Source organism: Dendropsophus ebraccatus, chromosome 14, assembly GCF_027789765.1.
Source record: "Dendropsophus ebraccatus isolate aDenEbr1 chromosome 14, aDenEbr1.pat, whole genome shotgun sequence".
Taxonomy (NCBI): Eukaryota; Metazoa; Chordata; class Amphibia; order Anura; family Hylidae; genus Dendropsophus; species Dendropsophus ebraccatus.
Window position 1 is genome coordinate 12248016 of NC_091467.1, and position 18425 is coordinate 12266440.

General features: G+C 42.0%; 1 protein-coding gene and 1 pseudogene across 1 annotated transcript in view; one reads left to right on the top strand and one right to left on the bottom strand.

The window, feature by feature from the left end:
- Positions 1-823: 823 nt before the first annotated feature.
- On the bottom strand, positions 824-1004 carry LOC138773607 (U2 spliceosomal RNA; annotated as a pseudogene).
- A 9746-nt stretch (positions 1005-10750) lies between these two features.
- Positions 10751-18425, top strand: part of LOC138772691 (deoxynucleoside triphosphate triphosphohydrolase SAMHD1-like) — a 50257-nt gene continuing 42582 nt past the window's right edge. The window contains exon 1 of the mRNA XM_069953269.1: positions 10751-10837. Coding sequence (XP_069809370.1) covers positions 10787-10837 — 51 coding nt within the window. The 5' untranslated portion in view covers positions 10751-10786. The remainder of the gene's footprint in view (positions 10838-18425) is intronic.

An 18425-nucleotide genomic window follows, 5' to 3' on the forward strand; every position in this document is an offset into this window, starting at 1 on the left:
CCAATACAATGAACTACATAAAATTATCCCCCCCTCTCAAAATGTACAGTTGCATTTTATTTTTAATTTCACCTTACAATATTGGTTCTGTTTCATAGTATATTTTATGGTAATATGAAAGATGTTATTAAGTACAATTGGTCCCACAATCCCACAAATGGCTGTGTAGGTAAGTTATAGCTCAAAGTAAAAATGGAAACCCCAAAATGAAGATTTCCTGCATCATTAAAGTGACACTGTCACCCCCCTTTCTGAGGACTTCTCTACACCGCTATAAATGCTGCAGTTTTCATACCTTACTTTATAATAGATTTCTTGGTGCTTGGTCCAGTGAAAAAAAGATTTTTTTATCGTCAACGGATTGTGCCACCCAGGTGGAGCTTCATGACCACTGTGCCACTTTGCCCTGCCCCCTCAGTGACGTCATCAGTGTCTAAGCCCCGCCTCCCCTGTAGCCATTGGAATAAACCAACCTAGAGGTCTATGCCCACCACCTTTAGGTCGGCCGATTCAAATGGCGGGCCGGGGCCTAGGCAGCAATGACATCACGGAGGGCAGGGCCTACAGATATGATGTGAGCAGAGATATGGGGCACCACAACCCTTAAGCCTCACCCCTACAGCAGTGTCCACCAACAAAAACATGCGGTTTTGAAGGGAGAGTCCACAAAGAAATCCTTTATACAGTAAGATATGAAATGTCCATAATATAAGCTTAAGGGTGCTTAGAACTCCTGATATGGAAAGAGGGGTAACAATATCAATTGTAACACAAATGCAACACTTTTGTGCTCATAAACCCTCACATTTTTATGATTATTTTTTTTTTGTGCACTGAACCTGGAAACACTGCAATACAAGGCCAATGTCTGAAGAGGACAGAGCAAGGTCTTTTTCCATCGCCCTGCTCTAAAAATCCATTTAATATATGGTCCTCAGATAGAGGACGTATCAGATATTAAACTGATACTACACTTGATCTTAGACATAAGGCTAAGAAGTGATGGGAGTCCTGTTTTGATAAAAATATTATAATCCTCTATGCAATAAATTTCAATTTCATATGTATTCTGTTTTCTTGATAAGCAACACCTGTCAACTCCAGTACAGTGCGATCGTGTAATTATGGGCTGGAAGGTTCTGACTGTCCTTTGAGGAATCAAGATAAAACATGTCTTTCCATCAAAGCATATAAACAATGAAGATACCTTCCTATTATAAACATTATTCTACGTGAACGATCAAATCTTCAAAACATCATAACTAGATACTGTAACAAGCTCACAAAGTGAACAAGGCTGCAGTGTCCCAGGGTACAGCAGTTATTGAAAAAAAAAAATTGGGGTGTCTACCCAGTATGCAGCATACTGGGGTTAGTGAATCGGCAACATGATCATAGGGCCCAAGGCTCCTTTTTTGCTTGTGGTTGGAGTAAAGGTTAGCCTGTCTGCTCCCATCCCATTGAACAACTAATATAGTGCAAATTGCTATTATTAAAAAAAGTTAATGGCTAGATAGAAAGGTGTCAGAGTATGACAATTTCTTTTGCATTACTTGGACAGCCAAGTGTCTTTGTTGCTTACCTACAGAAAAGAGGGCCCCCAACTTGTACCCCTGCTGCACACCACAAAAACATGGTGTGAAAAGGTTATTTCCATTAAGCTTAGTCTAATGTTCCATTGTGTAGTCTATGTAAATGATGCTATAACTCAAAAGGGTTAATATAATCAGGTAGATTTCAGAAGCAAGTAAACAAGCCTTATTGCAGAACGGCTTGCAACATTTTCATTGCAAAGCAGGAGGTAACAGCAGGGGCGGAGTTAAAAAAAACAAAAACAAACCCTATATTTATTATTATCCGTCATAGTTTATATGTATTGAGCTTTCTGTAAAAGTACCAGTCAGAGATCTCCTATTGCATGACAGAAAGTTCCCAGTTCCAGTATTTACAGGTATTAAGAAAACTGTTACAAAGGGAACATTGCAAGACTAATTCAATCAGGTAAACCGTATTGTGCCATGTAGTTAGCTCATTGGCTTCCATCAACATTGTTGGCTGCTTTTTTTTTTTTTTCCACAAAAATTTTACCAGGTCATAATCCATATGGGTAGTGCCTATTAGATTTAATTGTGTGTGTAATTAAAAATATTTTCTTTTACTGTATTGTAGTATAAACCTTGGAATTCCTCTACAGCCTACCCTGCAAATCATTCTTCTGATACTACACAGGTATGTATAGACATTAATCCCATTATATTCTCATATCCTCTTACCCCGTATTTGCAAAATAGGTGAAAGACTTTGCTATTTTAATTTTTGTCTATATTTCTCATTACAAATTAAGCACTAACTATTTACTAGAGGGAGGAGTTAGGGCACATTAATGGATGCTACGAAGCATGAAGCTGTGAACCAGCATCGGGAACTCCTGGCATCATGTATCATTTTTACATCACTACCGTAGTGACACAGCCGCACGGCTGTGTAATGTTTTACTACTTTTCCCCTAGTCCTTTTAGCAGCATTGTAGTGGAGTTTTTTTGATGATGGAATTTTTAATGAGACAATTGTAGGGATGATCTGCACTACAGTCTATGCGGAGATACCTATAACGTCTGTATAGGTGGGGAGTATGTGGTGGTGCCAGCTATATATAAAGTTCCTCCTGCACATAAACACAATAGAAGATCGTTGAAGCGCACACTTGCGCGAAACAGTCTGTAACCTGCACCCTGCTGGTGTCTGCTCGTGTAATGTTCACGTTTAGTAAATAAAGAACTTGTATCGGATTGGTGAGTGCGACTTTCTATTCTTCTGTTGTGTTTGTGTAAGAGGAATTTTTAATGACTAAGCCATACTGTAAAAGGAACCACAAATCTCCATCCCCTTGTATAATTTTATTGAAAACAGGCTGCCTGGGATAAAAGGGAAAGTCTTCTGCTGCTGAATGGGCTAAGGGAAAACATATTTAAATTCGTCTATACACCCTTCACCTTGTGTTTAAACTGACATGTTATCTATATTCCTCAAGCCAGTACAATTACAACAATAGGCAATTTATATAACCTTAAAATGTTGTTTTATAATTAGCGTATCTAACTCTCATTTATACTTGATACGATTATTAATTCATTCATAAAACATTAGTGATTATATTTTATCTTGCCTTACCTAAAAGTGTCTAGCCTTGAGGGCCTTTTTGAAATATTATTTATCCTAATATTATATGTCCAGGGTATAGAAGACTGTTAAGTGTTACCTCGGCAGACAATCCCTATTCTTTACAGTTGAATTCACGCAAACTATCTTTTGGTATTTTAAAGACACTATTACAGAGTTTGTTCCACAGGACTGGTGCATAGCTAATGTGGTACCAATATTCAAGAAGGGGTCAAAGAGTGATCCTGGAAACTATAGGCCTGTAAGTCTAACATCTATAGTGGGTAAAGTATTTGATGGATTTGTAAGAGATGCTATACTGGAGCATGTTAATAAAAATAATCTTATAATGCAGCACCAGCATGGATCGATCCTGTCAGATTAATCTGATCGGCTTCTATGAGGAGGTCAGTTATAGACTGGATCCGGGGGAGGCTGTGGACGTTGTGTATCTGGACTTTTCAAAGGCATTGGATACTGTGCTGCATGAAAGGTTGGTCCATAAAATGAGGATGCTGGGACTAGGGGAAAATATATGTAAATGGGTAAGTAACTGGCTTATTAATAGGAAACAGAGGATGGTTATCGATCGAACATACTGAGATTGGGTCACAATTCCTAGTGAGGTATCGCAGGGCACAGTATTGGGATCACTTTTTAATATGTTTATTAAAGGGGTTGCCCGGTATTCAGCATTGTTAAATATATTGCAGCTGGTGCATATAGAACATTAAACATTTTATGCTTACCTGCCCGCACTCATCTGGTGTCGCCAGTGTCCCCCGCTGGCTGCAGATTCTCCACTTCCGAGATGAACTCATCTGGGGAGTGACAGTCTGCTCAGCCAATCACTGGCTGCAGGGCTGTCCTGTCTCAGTCATTGATTGGCTGAGGGGGCTGTCACTCCCGAGATGACTCTGTCTCAGAAGAGGAGGCTCTGCGGTCAGCGAGTAACACCAGCAACACCAGAGGATTACACTGGGGGAGCGTGAACAGTTAAGCATAACATGTTTTAAGGTTTATATGCACCAGCAGTGATATATTAAAGCGTAACTGTCATATTTTTTTTTTTTTATTGCAGAAATCGGTAGTATAAGCGATTTTAAGAAACTCTGTAATAGGTTTTATTAGCCAAAAAAGCCTCTTTTTGTACTCTAAAAGCAATTCCCCGGCCTCCCCCCCTGACTTCTGTGCATTATCAGGCAAATCCGTCTTCATTACAGAGAAGCCAGTAAAGACAGGCTCTGCTCTCTCCATTCTATCCTTATGGAGGTGGGAGGGGCCGAGGGAGATGAGGGAGCAGGAAGAGGTGACATGAAGGTCAGCTGTTTGAAGACTCTCTGGGCACCTAAAAGGCTGGATTCAGGGGTCAGAAAGGTCAGTGGTTATCTAGGAACTTACTGAGAGAAGATTGCAGGGTGTTGTGCTGTGCAAAACTCCTCCATGCTCATTTACTCCTCTCAGCCCCTCTCCATAGCCACATAATGGGCACAGAAATCCTGCTTCTTCTGAAGTGACAGGGAAGCTAGGGAAACTGCTCTTTCAGTACAGAAGGAAACTGTTTTGGTTAATAAAACCTATTACAGAGTTTCTTAAAATCACTTGTACTGTTGATATTTAATGTTTAAAAAAAAAATGACCCTGAAATGACGGTTACGCTTTAACCCTTTGAGGACCAGACCCAAAATGACCCAGTGGACCGCGCAAATTTTGATCTTAGTGTTTTCGTTTTTCCCTCCTCCCCTTCTAAGAGCTTTACCACTTTCAATTTTCTATCTACAAGCCATGTAATGGCTTGTTTTTTATGTAATGGCGTCTTTCATTCTACAATAACATGTATGAAGGAATTCCAAAATTATTATTTATGAAGATATAAATTGGTGAAATCGTAAAAAAGAATGCAATATGGTAACTTTTGGAGGGTTCCTGTGTCTACGTAATGCACTATATGGTAAAAGCGACGTGATACTATTACTCTATAGGTCAGTCTGAACACAACCATATGCAGGTTACACAGATTCTCTAATGTTATATATATATATATATATATATATATATATATATATATATATATATTTTAATGAAATCCTTTTTTTCGGCAATTAATTAATAATATAATGGGCCTATTGTGACGCTTATAACAGTTTTATTTTTTCACCTACGGGGCTGTATGTGGTGTCATTTTCTCCGCCATGATCTCTAGTTTTTATTAATACCATATTTGTGAAGATCGGACGTTTTGATCACTTTTTATTATTTTTTTTTTTATATATAATGTAACATGAAATCGGTAATCTGCGCATTTTATTCCCTCTTCGTGTATGCCGTTTGCAATGACGCTTGTTATATTTTAATAGATCGGACAATTACGCACGAGACGGTATATTATATGTTTATTTGTTTATTTATTTTTATATGTTTTATTTATATAATGGGAAAGGGGGGTGATTTAAGCTTTTATTGGGGGGAGGGGCTTTGGGGTAGTGTAATAGTGATTTTTACTTTTTTTTTTAAATACATTTTAAGTCCCTTTGGGAGACTTGTACATACATTTCTTTCATTTTCTACACTGATCATTGATCCATGTTATCGGCGATCTCCTGAAGGCTCAGTGAAGCAGATCGCCGATCGGACCGCACAGAGGAAGGTGAGAGACCTCCGGCGGTCCATTTCAACGAACGGGACCCCCGCAGTCACACTGCGGGGGTCCCGATCGGTAAGTGACAGGGGACTCTTCTGTCACTTACACTTAAACACCGCGGCCACGCTTCATAGCGGGAGAAACACCCAGGATGTCCTGAACTACTCACAACTAGACTAGATGGAGCAGGTGGTCTTTTCCTGCTGACAGTCTTCTATGTTTCTAGAAACACTGCTTACAATGCCAGATACCTGTGATACAGAGGTCATCCATAGTGATATAGAGAGGTCACACATAGTAATATAGAGGGGTCACTGTGGGTGTGGGGGCATGCCATAGCACACACACACAGTCTGCTGCAGTCATAGCACACACACACAGCCTGCCGCAGCCATGGCGCGCACACACACACACAGCCTGCCGCAGCCATAGCACACACACAGCCTGCCGCAGCCATAGCGCGCACACACATACACACACACACACACACAGCTGCAGCCATAGAACACTGAAGAAACACACCACATTGAGGACAGAGGTTACTGCTACACTACTTAGGTCTTCTCCTTCCTATATTACACAGGATATCTTCATATTACACTGCTGCTCATATACAGTCATCCAGGAAGAGAACAGCACAGATCTCCCCCCCCCCCCCCCACAATGGACTTTTCCAGCTCAGAAACAAGCTGTTAAATAGTGACTGACAACTTTTCCTCGACCACCCTTATCTAATAGGGCCAATGTCCTATTAGAATGTTGCTCATAATATATATTGATGAGCAAAACTTATAAAATTCATATTAAAACTCAATTTTAAATTGTTCTAAGATTTTTTTTTAAAGCTGGTACATTTTTTCCAACTCTGACTCCAGCCAAAACTAGTTCTGACTCTGACTCCACAGCCCTGGTTACAGCTATGAAGAGATTACCTCCACAGTCCTGTCCCCTGATGCAAGCTCCAGCCTGAAGTGGATCTGCTATGATTTGGAAGGTGAGGGAGACTTCCTGGGTCAGAGTACAGTAGTGTAGACCCCGCTATGCAAACCATGCTCCGCCCCCACTCGCGCTCCCACTAAGTATAGGGAGCTCTTAAACCAAAGCAATGCTCTTAAAGCAAGTTACAATTTTGAAAAACTGTGAGCTCCTCCTGCAAAGCGCTGTCAATTCAAGCTACTCTTAAACCGAGGTACCACTGTGTGTGTGTGTGTATATTTAAATAGATATCACATATACAAAATCAACAAAAACATAGGGGGAGGTTTATCAAAGGGTGTAAAATATAGACTGGTGTAAACTGCTCCCAGGAACCAATCACAGCTCCTCTTTCATTTTACCAGAGCTGAGAACTGAGGCGTGATAGGTTGCTATGAGCAGTTTACACCCTTTGATAAATCTCCCCCTTAGTGTTCTCACTTAGTGTAATATTCATGATCTAAAGTCCATATTTCTCATAAAGTGATAAACAAAAAATTCAATGTCCAGCATAGAACTGGTTGTCTGGTGGTCACTAACCCACTCATAACTCAAACATATCCTGCTGTCAGGCATCACCATGCTGTATAATGTTTGTAAATAAAGGTACTGTGCATGTATGGAAAAAGTTCTCATGACATGACTCAGTTAAAGTTCATACTGGGTTCCCTATGTTGTTGTATCGCGCATGCACATAGATGTTGCGTGTCATCTGCCTGCCATCTTGGAGTAGGGAAAATCTACTCTTTTGTGCCAGTCATCCATCATAGGAATGGACTATAAATGCATCTATGGCAGTGATGGGCAACCTTTTGAGCTTATTGTGTCAGTTTTCGGCAAAAAAACGCGTATAACTCGGTTGGTGTGTCACTTCGCAAAAAAACACCATAATTTTGCGATATTTATAGTTTAAATAACTATTAATAATAATTATTACTATTATAATAATTACTGTGTGAAATAAACTAAAAACCACAAACACATACTACCCCACCTGACCTCCATCCTTTCACATACACTACCCCCACCTGACCTCCATCCTTCCACATACACTACCCCACCTGACCTCCATCCCTCCCCATACACTACCCCACCTGACCTACATCCCTCCCCATACACTACCCCACCTGACCTCCATCCCTCTCCATACACTACCCCACCTGAACTCCATCCCTCCCCATACACTACCCCACCTGACCTACATCCCTCTCCATACACTACCCCACCTGACCCCCATCCCTCCCCACACACTACCCCACCTGACCCTTCTACATACACTACCCCACCTGACCCCCATCCTCACACACAATACCCCACCTGACCCTCATCCCCACCCACACACCTGACCCCCGGAACGGTCAGCTACAGCCCCGCCCCCTGGAACCGGTGCTGACAGTGACGTAGCTTCCATAGAGGCAGGGAAGGCGGTTGCTATGGGTCCCTTGGAGGGAGGGGGCCCAGGGATGCACAAGGAAGATAAGAGCCTCCTGTGTCCTTTTGCTTAACCCCTTATGCACTGCAGTGTGTAAGTGACCCAGTGTTCTCTTACATGCTGCAACACAAAAAAGGGTTAATAAGCTCAAGACAATTAGCTCTTTGCCTCACTACTCTGATAACCTCTGACCTCTGTTCTCTGAGCTCCTGCAGAGGTCAGGGGTTATCATCAGTGCAGAGTAGTGAAGCAGAGAGCTAATTGTCTTCTGTATTAACCCTTTTTAGTGTTGCAGCATGTAAGAGAACACTGGGTCACTTACACACTGCAGTAAATAAGGGGTTAAGCAAAAGGTAGTCTGCTCCTGAACCTATGTATATAACCATGAGGCTCCTAATATGCTGTTATAGTTAAATACAGTGGATGTACAGAACAAGCAGACATTGGCTTTCTGCTCTGCCAGTCACTGTTGTGGCTGCACCCAGGATTCTGCCACTGGCCACAAGAGAATTTTTTTTGGCCACATCACCGTGTGTGTGTATATATATATATATATATATATATATATATATATATATATATGAAGGGGAGGGGGGGCCCCATTAATCCTAGCTACGCCCCTGCCTCCGGACCCACGCTGGCAGGTATAGCCTCCCCCCGGAACCCGCATGGACGTCAGCTACAGATCCTCCAGGCATTACTAAGTGGGCATTACTGGGGACTTTTTTTTAGGAGTTTGGCATGCTGGTGCTAGTTTTTTTTAAAACTCAACTTTAATAACTAGTGTTGTGCAGTCAGTAAAAAAAAAAGGATTTGCAGAAATTTTTTGCGTATTGTGCGGGAGGACTCTATGGACTTGAAAACAATACTGAACGTGTGAATAAGGCCTAACAGGTAGGTATCTTTGCCTTGTCTCTGTGATAATGCGTCTTTGGAAAAAATTATTTTTATTTGGGCTGACTTTAACAGAAGCAGGTCTGTGTCACTAACTGTGCCCGCCCCACTCTCCGACCACAGCTTTGTCTTCAGGCTGTCCCTGCCTCCTCCAGGAGTGATTGACAGCTGGCTCGTAGCCGAAGATAAGCAGGCTGTCTGTCATTCCTGGAGGAGGCAGGGGTGGCCTCTTTTAATAAGTAACAAAAAAAGCTACCCCTAAAATATAGCTTCTGTTGTTGAATGCACAAGGGAAAAAGTTATTGTCGCCCCTACACAATCTGTCAAAAGTTAATTCAAATGGCAGGACCACTTTAAGGGTGCATTCACACATAGTGTGCTCGCAGTAAATTCCACGCTGCAAGTTTCACATAAAATTTGCTGCGATACTTGGTACGATTACAGTCTATGGCCCTGCATTCTTGCAGCAGATTTTCATTCAGTTGCGAGAATGAAGTGACGCCCCTCTTAACTATTTTTAACTGCAGTGGAGTTAAAAAAATAATAATCAGCCCATCTCTACCTTCTTGTTATCTCCCAGATGTGCTCCTGCTTTAGGGCCCTATTCCACCGGACGAATATCGTTCAGATTATCGTTAAATCGTTCGAATCTAAACGATAATCGTTCGCTTGAAATGCAGTTAACGATTAACGACCGAACGAGAAATCGTTGATCGCTTTATAAGACCTGGACCTATTTTTATCGTTGCTTGTTCGCGAATCGTTCGCATTGAATAAGACATCGTTCGGTCGTTCGCCATAGATACGAACGCAATTGCGAAGGAATAGCGAAGAAAAACGATCGCAATTACGATCATAAGTAACGACTATCGTTCCATGGAAATGAGTGAACGTTTTCAGGTCTTTCGCAATAGCGGTCGTTTGAGATCGTTAATCGTTAACTAATATGCAAACGATAATCGTCTGGTGGAATAGGGCCCTTAGTCTTCGGGTCCTGGCTCACTGACAGCCCACTCAGCCAATCACTGGCTGGGACAGGACAGCGCACTGATTGGCAGAGCGGGCCGCCAGGGAGCCAGGAGCCAGAGACTGAAGAAGGAGCACACTGGGGGAACATGGGAAAAGTAAGCATTGTTTATTTAATATTTTTAACCCCACAGTAGTTAAATAGGTAACACGGCCGTACATAGCTGAAATGAAAATCTGCTGAGAAAATGCAGGGCTGAAACTTGCAGCGTGAAATCCGCTGCAAACTTACTATGTGTAAATTCACCCTAAGAAGAAACTGGAAGCGATGGCAATGTGTTAATATAATCATATAAATACTAAAAGCAAACAAACTAGTTTTGGAACAGTGTTTGACAAAACAAAAGGTAAGCGTCAAACAAAAGGTGGAGTCAACAGGTATAAAAGCTTCTATTCCATCAACATAGTTGTTGGTTCCAGTATCTTGTATACACTGGTAAGCATCCTAGCAACCCTCACTAAGACAATATTACAGATGAAAGGGAATGCACAATGCACAGGTTTTCATCAATATTACCATTAACCATTACCATAAAAATTTAACCAGGTCATAATCTAGAGAGAGGGTAATTTAAAGGGTCTTGTCTGTAATAAAATGTATTTTTTTTTTCTTTTCTAGTTCTCTAGGATCAAACTTGGAATTTCTCTACAGCTTCCAAATGGCAGAAGAAAATCCTCAATCCTCAAGTTCTCCATCTGTAATGACAAAGGTATGGCTAGATATTAATGCTCAGCTTATACTGTTATACCCTTGCAGATAGCAGGTTCCTACTCATGGTGGGTTTTTAGGAGATCTCTACAGTATAGTGTGAATAGTTCGGCTACTGTTGAGCCGCTAGTTAAGTAGAGTTTTAGTCTATAGTTGTTTACTAAGTTTGGAGGTCTGGAGAATGAAATATGAGGGTATGACGAAAGTAGAAGGAGAGGGAGGTTTGGGACTGCCTGATTTCCGATTATACTTTCTGGCTGGAGTTGCCCATAAGATGGGTCGTTGGAAAGATTCCCCAATCATTCCTTTTTTATTGAATAAACACTATAATCATGTAGAGGATTTTTTTGTTTGGTTGGAGGCGGGTCCCTGTAATGTCAGGAATTTGGGACACTACACATTTGTGGGATTATATGAGAAAACATGGAAAGCCCTTAAAAATATTTGTGGAATTAAGGGCAGCCTAGACTTTACAACTATTTGGGATCATGTGAATTTTAGGGATGTATCAGTTAATAAAGGGCTGGCACAATTTTGGGTGAATAAAAAGATAACAAGGGTAGCCCAAATCTGTAAAGAAGGGAAAATGTTGACTTTTGAGGAGTTACAGGGGAAATATAATTTATTAGAAGCACATAGGTTTTTTTATGTACAATTTCACTATGCTATACGTAATATTAGGAACACAGAATGGAAAAAAAATGGACACTCACGAGTTAATAGAATTGATTCACAATGGAATAGATGGTAGAAGTAGAGGAGTACTTCCTAAGATTTACAGGTTGTTGTTAAAGGAGAGGGTTCTTCCACAGTTACAGAAGGTGAGGGGTAGATGGGAATCCGCACTAGGGGATATTCATGATACACTATGGGGAACAATATAAGTTATTCTACTGGCTTTATATAACCCCTAAAAGGTTAATTACATATGGGAAAGATGAAGTAAAGTGTAAGAAATGCCAGGAGGTTGGTGTGGATTTATTTCATTTATTATGGGGATGCACTGAGATTATCAAGCTGTGGGATAGAACCTTGGAACATATTGATCATACACTCCAAAGTAAGATAAGACCCAGCCTCTCAGTGGGAGGATTGGTGGATGATGGGACTCGTAATACATTAATTAATAAATTGTTGGGATGCGTGAGGGTCGTAATTGTTAAGAAATGGGTAGAGGAAAAGCCTCCCGATGTTCGAGAGTGGCTGTCTCTGACCTATAAGATCAAAGAATACGAACGACTGCTGGCTATTAAATCATCCAAAGCAACTATGAGATGGAATAAGATATGGGGAAAGTGGATTTAAGGTTTTTTTTTTTTTTTTTTCTCTCCACGATTTCTTCCAGGGGGGTGGGGGGTTGGGTGAAAATGCTGAAATATTGTTTTTATGATGGGTGTTGTATTTTTGGATATGCAACACTAATTTTGTCTACTTTGGAAAAATAAATAAATGAATGAATATAAAAAAAAAAAAAAAAAAAAAAAAAAAGAAGTTTGGAGGTCTTCTCTCCACACATTCCTATTGCTATGTACATTTAACCGTTCTCTCTGACCACAATGTGCGACACAGGGATGCAAGCATTTCTGGAGGAAAATACAGAAAAAGGAGTGGACTCATTGCAGACATAATTGTTTACTCTTATAGTTATATATGATGCCTTTGTATGCGCTGGTTATCCTGGAATTGTACCTTGTAACCTCTCTCTAATGCTTATATGTCTTTTTGTCCGTAATGCAATGAGTTGGATAATAAAAAGATATCTGATTTAAAAAAAAAAAAAAAGATATTAATACTCAGATATTCTGCTGTCCTCTCACCTTATGGTTTACCCCACAGCCCATGTACAGAGCAGGATTTTACCTCTACTCTCAAGGCAGTTTTAGAAATTTAAGGGCTTGGAACTTAATGCTTTATTACAGAAGAGAGAACGGGTGAAGGAATATTTGTTTTTGTTATTTGATTGACAAACAAACCAGTGTAATGCATTGTACAGTGGTACCTCGGTTTAAGAGTAACTTGAACTGAGAGTGTTTTGCAAGAAGAGCTCACAGACATTCAAAATTGTGACTTGGTTTAAGAGTATTGCTTTGGTGTAAGAGCTCCCTGTACAGGGTGGGAGGAGGAGTGGGGGAGGGACATGGTCTGCACATGGTGGGTCTACAGCCCTGTACTCTGACCCAGGAAGTCTCCCTTACCTTCCAAATCATAGCAGATCCACTTCAGGCTGAAGCTGCACTTACAGTCATGGCCAAAAGTTTTGAGAATGATACAAATATTAATTTTTACAAATTCTACTGCTTTAGTTTTCAAAATGCCAATTTGCATATACTCCAGAATGTTATAAAGAGTGATCAGCTTAACAACAATTACTTGCAAAGTCAATATTTGCCTAGAAAATTAACTTTATCCCCCAAAACACATTTCAACATCATTGCAGCCCTGCCTTAAAAAGGACCAGCTAACATCGTTTCAGTGATTGCTCCTTTAACACAGGTGTGGGTGTTGATGAGGACAGGGCTGGAGATCAATCTGTCATGATTTAGTAAGAATGACACAACTGGACACTTTAAAAGGAGGCTGGTGCTTGGCATCATTGTTTCTCTTCTGTTAACCATGGTTATCTCTAAAGAAATATGTGCAGTCATCATTGCACTGCACAAAAATGGCCTACAGGGAAGAGTGTCGCAGCTAGAAAGATTGCACCTCAGTCAACAATCTATTGCATCATCAAGAACTTCAAGGAGAGAGGTTACATTGTTGCCAAAAAGGCTCCAGGGCGCCCAAGAAAGACCAGCAAGAGCCAGGACAGTCTCTTAAAATTGTTTCAGCTGCGGGATCGGGCTACCATCAGTGCAGAGCTTGCTCAGGAATGGCAGCAGGCAGGTGCGAGTGCATCTGCATGCACTGTGAGGCGGAGGCTCTTGGAGCAAGGCCTGGTCTCAAGGAGGGCAGCAAAGAAGCCACTTCTCTCCAGAAAAAACATCAAGGACAGACTGATATTCTGCAAAAGGTGCAGGGAGTGGACTGCTGAGGACTGGGGAAAAGTCATTTTCTCTGATGAATCCCCTTTCCGATTGTTTGGGACATCTGGAAAACAGCTTATTTGGAGAAGACGAGGTGAGCGCTACCACCAGTCTTGTCTCATGCCAACTGTAAAGCATCCTGAAACCATTCACGTGTGGGGTTGCTTCTCAGCCACGGGAATCTGCTCTCACAGTCTTGCCTAAAAACACAGCCATTAATAAAGAACGGTACCAGAATGTCCTCCAAGAGCAACTTCTCCCAACCGTCCAAGAGCAGTTTGGCGATCAACAATGCCTTTTCCAGCATGATGGAGCACCTTGCCATAAAGCAAAGGTGATAACTAAATGGCTCAGGGAACAAAACAGAGATTTTGGGTCCATGGCCTGGAAGCTTCCCAGATCTTAATCCCATTGAGAACTTGTGGTCAATCATCAAGAGACAGGTGGACAAACAAAAAACAACAAATTCTGACAAAATGCAAGCATTGATTGTGGATGTATGGACTGCTATCAGTCAGGATTTGGTCCAGAAGTTGATTGAGAGCAGCCGGGGAGAATTGCAGAGGTCCTGAAGAAGGGACAACACTGCAAATATTGACTTGCTGCATTAACTCACTCTGTCAATATAAGCTTTTGTTACTCATAATATGATTGCAATTATATTTCTGTATGTGATAAAAACATCTGACAAACACACATAAAAACCAGAGGGCAGCAGGTCATGTGAAAATATAATATTTTTGCCATTCTCAAAACTTTTGGCCATGACTGTACACTTGGCCATTCACACTGCTGTATAGAATAGTTTCTGTCACTCTGTGATTCTCACGTCCTGATTAGTCCAGACTGAACACCCCCTACCTTTCCCATTGCTGTCATGTGACTGCACAGAGCTCTGACAGCAGCCCTGCTTCTCTATTCTAGGATATTGTACTACACTTATTCTAGCCTATTGTATCTATAAACTGCTGCTGTTTTTTCATTCTTCATGCACTTACTATACATTATACACCACATGCTGTTTGCTATACTGTACAATGAAAGCATCTAGGGACAGTTTTTAATTTTTAATTTTTTTTTGTGTAACAACAAACAAAGAACAAAAAGTCATACTTTCCGTATGCAACAATCAAAATCACAAAATCCTAAAGAACTTGAACATGCCAATAAAGAGAGCCATCTTTTACTTTTCTGGTTTGTGTCTTTTTATGGTTCTGTATATCCCTTTGTGTCCGATTTTGTTTAGGAGATACCTGCCCACGCTTGCAATGGGTTTCGACAAGTTATTAATAGGGTTTTCTTTAAGTATACACCTCGTTCCAACCTTATCACTAGGTTCATTCTATGTTTTAACTCTACTATGGTGGGCAGTTGGGTCTGAATCCATTTGGAGGCTATAGTTTTCCTAGCCTGGTATAGTAGACGTTGCACCCATATTAGGGTATAATCGTCCAGGCTTAAATTGTCTAGTATTCCTAGAATACATTGTTTTGGGTGTGGATTTATGGCTACCCCAAATACTTTCCTAATGAGATCCAATATCTCTTTCCAGTAGGACTCAAGCTCCCTCCAGTTCCAGAGCATGTGTAAAATATGCGCCTCACTTTCCCCACATCGTGGGCATAAGGAGTCAGATCTATATCCAATTTTACATAATACCAACGGGGTACGGTACACACGATGCACTAGAAAGAGCTGGGGTACACGTTGTGGCTCACACAGAGAGAGCATAGGCATTAAAGAAAGCAACTCACTCCACTGCTTGTCGTCAAATGCCCCAACCTCATCCGTCCATTTTTCCCTAACTGACAAGGGAGTCTCCGTAACGTTGGCAGCAAAAAGGGTATCATATATAGTAGATATAGTGCCTCTTAGCGTACCTCTGTTCACTTTCTCTACTAACAAAGTATGTGTCACAATATGTAATGGTGAGGACGCACGCTGTGTCTGGAGAGCGTGGCGTAATTGTAAGTATTGGAAGAACATACTGTTGGTGAGTAGAAAATCCTCTTTCAGTTTCTCAAATACTACCATCACGCCTTCTTTCCAGACTTGATCTATATAATGTATACTCTTTTTAGCCCATGGGGAGAAGACTTCTAATCTAAAAATGTCTGGGAAATCTGGGTTGTTCCATAAAGGAGAAAATATATTGAGGCCCGGAACTCCCAACAGTGTCTTTACTTTATCCCAAACTTTTGAAGTTAAGACTTGGAGCTTAGGAAAGTGGGCTACCATGGGGTCTTGCCTATATAATGACAAAATTCTGCAGGGGTGACCTGACTGAAGAGGACTTGGTAAAATAACCCGTACTCGTGATTTGGAGAAATACTGCTTATTGCCAGTAGAGGTCAAAGAGTGCCAGGACTGGGAACACAGGCCCCCGGCCTATACAACCAGGGAACAGCTAACCCCTCAAGATTACCCAAGTAGGCCAAGCGAAGATCAATGGAGTCCAGGGCTTTATATGCACTTTGCTTCTTTGTGGATAGTGCAAACAGTAGAACAGGGGTGTCAAACTCAAATACACAGTGGGCCAAAATGAAAAAATTGGACAAAGTTGCGGGCCAACCTTGATAATTATTAAAGCGCGAATGCCGCAGTGCTGGCACTGTCAGAGCAGCGTGCTTTGTTCCTGGCACTGTCAGTGGTGCACTATGATAAATGACATGATAAATTGCTATGCAGTAAGGTAGAAGACGGAACTCCAGACAGTGAGTGGTGCTCGTGGTAGGAAAAGGTCCCACACAGTATAGTAGATAAATCCCGGCACTCACGCCGAAACGCGTCCTCTCATGTACCTGCTTTGTTCACTTAAATTAAGAAGTGTTATTCAACTGTGAGTGCTGGGATTTATATATGATAAATTGCTATGACATGATTAAACCCCAACCCAAATAATAGCCAATACCCCAAAAATTGCCTCACATATTAACTGGCACTTCAAATAGTGCCCATATAGTAGCCAGCCCTCCCCAATAGTCTCATATAGTAGCCAGCCCTCTCCCATAGTCTTATATAGTAGCCAGCCCTCTCCCATAGTCTCTTATATATTAGCCAGCCCTCTCCCATAGTCTCTTATATATTAGCCAGCCCTCTCCCATAGTCTCTCATATAGTAGCCAGAACCTCCCCATAGTCTCTTGCATAGTAGCCAGCCCTCCCTCGGTGTCTCATATAGTAGCCAGCCCTCCCTAACAATCTCATATAGTATCCAGCCCTCCCCAATTGTCTCATATAGTAGCCATGGCAGGCCAGATGTAACCCTTTGCACATTCCGCAGCTGGCACCCGCCGGTGGACTGATGCGGGCGCGCGCGGGCGTCTCCACATGTGTCAGACTCCATTCTATGCATGCGAGGATTCTGTCCTCCATACAAAGAATGAACGTGTTCATTCTTTGGACGGACAACGGAATCCGCCCGTGCATAGTATGGAGTCTATGACACTGGCAGAGACGCGCGCACCCGCATCAGTCCACCGGCGGGTGCCAGCTGCGGGATGCACGAAGGGTTATCCTTTGCCATCCCGCAGTGTGCATGTACCCTAAATCTGTAAGTGTACCCACGCCTAGGTGAATATTCATCATCACTGGATGATGAGGAGGAGGATGAATGGAAGAAAAAGGGATCCCCCCATTCATCCTCACTGGCTGTTTCGGTGTTGGAGGCAATAATAGCGTATGCCTCCCCCGACGAAAAAAACCCTACACCAAAAAGGAGTAGTTGCTGATTCGAAGAGGACGCCGTGTGACCCAGAAGACATCGCTCCGGACGCCTGGATCAGCTGAGGTGTTCAGAGCCGGTATTTAACTTTTTTGGGACACTTATGGGGACCGTGGCACTGTGGCCACCATTATTTTAACAGTAATGGCGGTTGGTGCTGTCTCGGACAGCACCGACCGCCATTGCTTTCCGGGTCATCGATGACCCGGAAAGCTAATGATCGCCGCTATTTGCTGATCTGAACTGATCAGCCAATATCAGCAACGTCGGCACGGGGGTGTTAACCAGACACTCCAGACTTAAAGGGGAACTCCAGCAAAAAAAAAATGTTTTCCCTTATAGAAACATAGAACTGTGCAGAGCAGGAAAGGTTTTTTTTTATGGGGATTTGCTACTTCTTTTGATGACCAGTTGTGGCAGCAGACAGCACTGTGTCAGACTGGAAAGAATACACCACTTCCTGCAGGGCATACAGCAGCTGATAAGTAATTAAAGGGGTAGTGTGGCGCTAAGCAATTATTCACATAATAACACACATTACAAAGTTATACAACTTTGTAATGTGTGTTATGTCTGTGAATGGCCCCCTTCCCCGTGTTCCCCCCACCCCCACGCTAGACCCGGAAGTGTAGTGCATTATACTCACCTGATTCGTGTCGACCCCCATCCGCCATCTTGTGTCAATGACGTTGTCTTCGGGAGGCCGGCATGAGGACGCAGCAGAGGGGGGCCGGCATGAGGGACGGCTGGGTCGGTCCGATTGGCCGGAGTGCCGAAGACGACGTCATTGACATAAGATGGTGGACGGGGGTCAACACGAATCAGGTGAGTATAATGCACTAC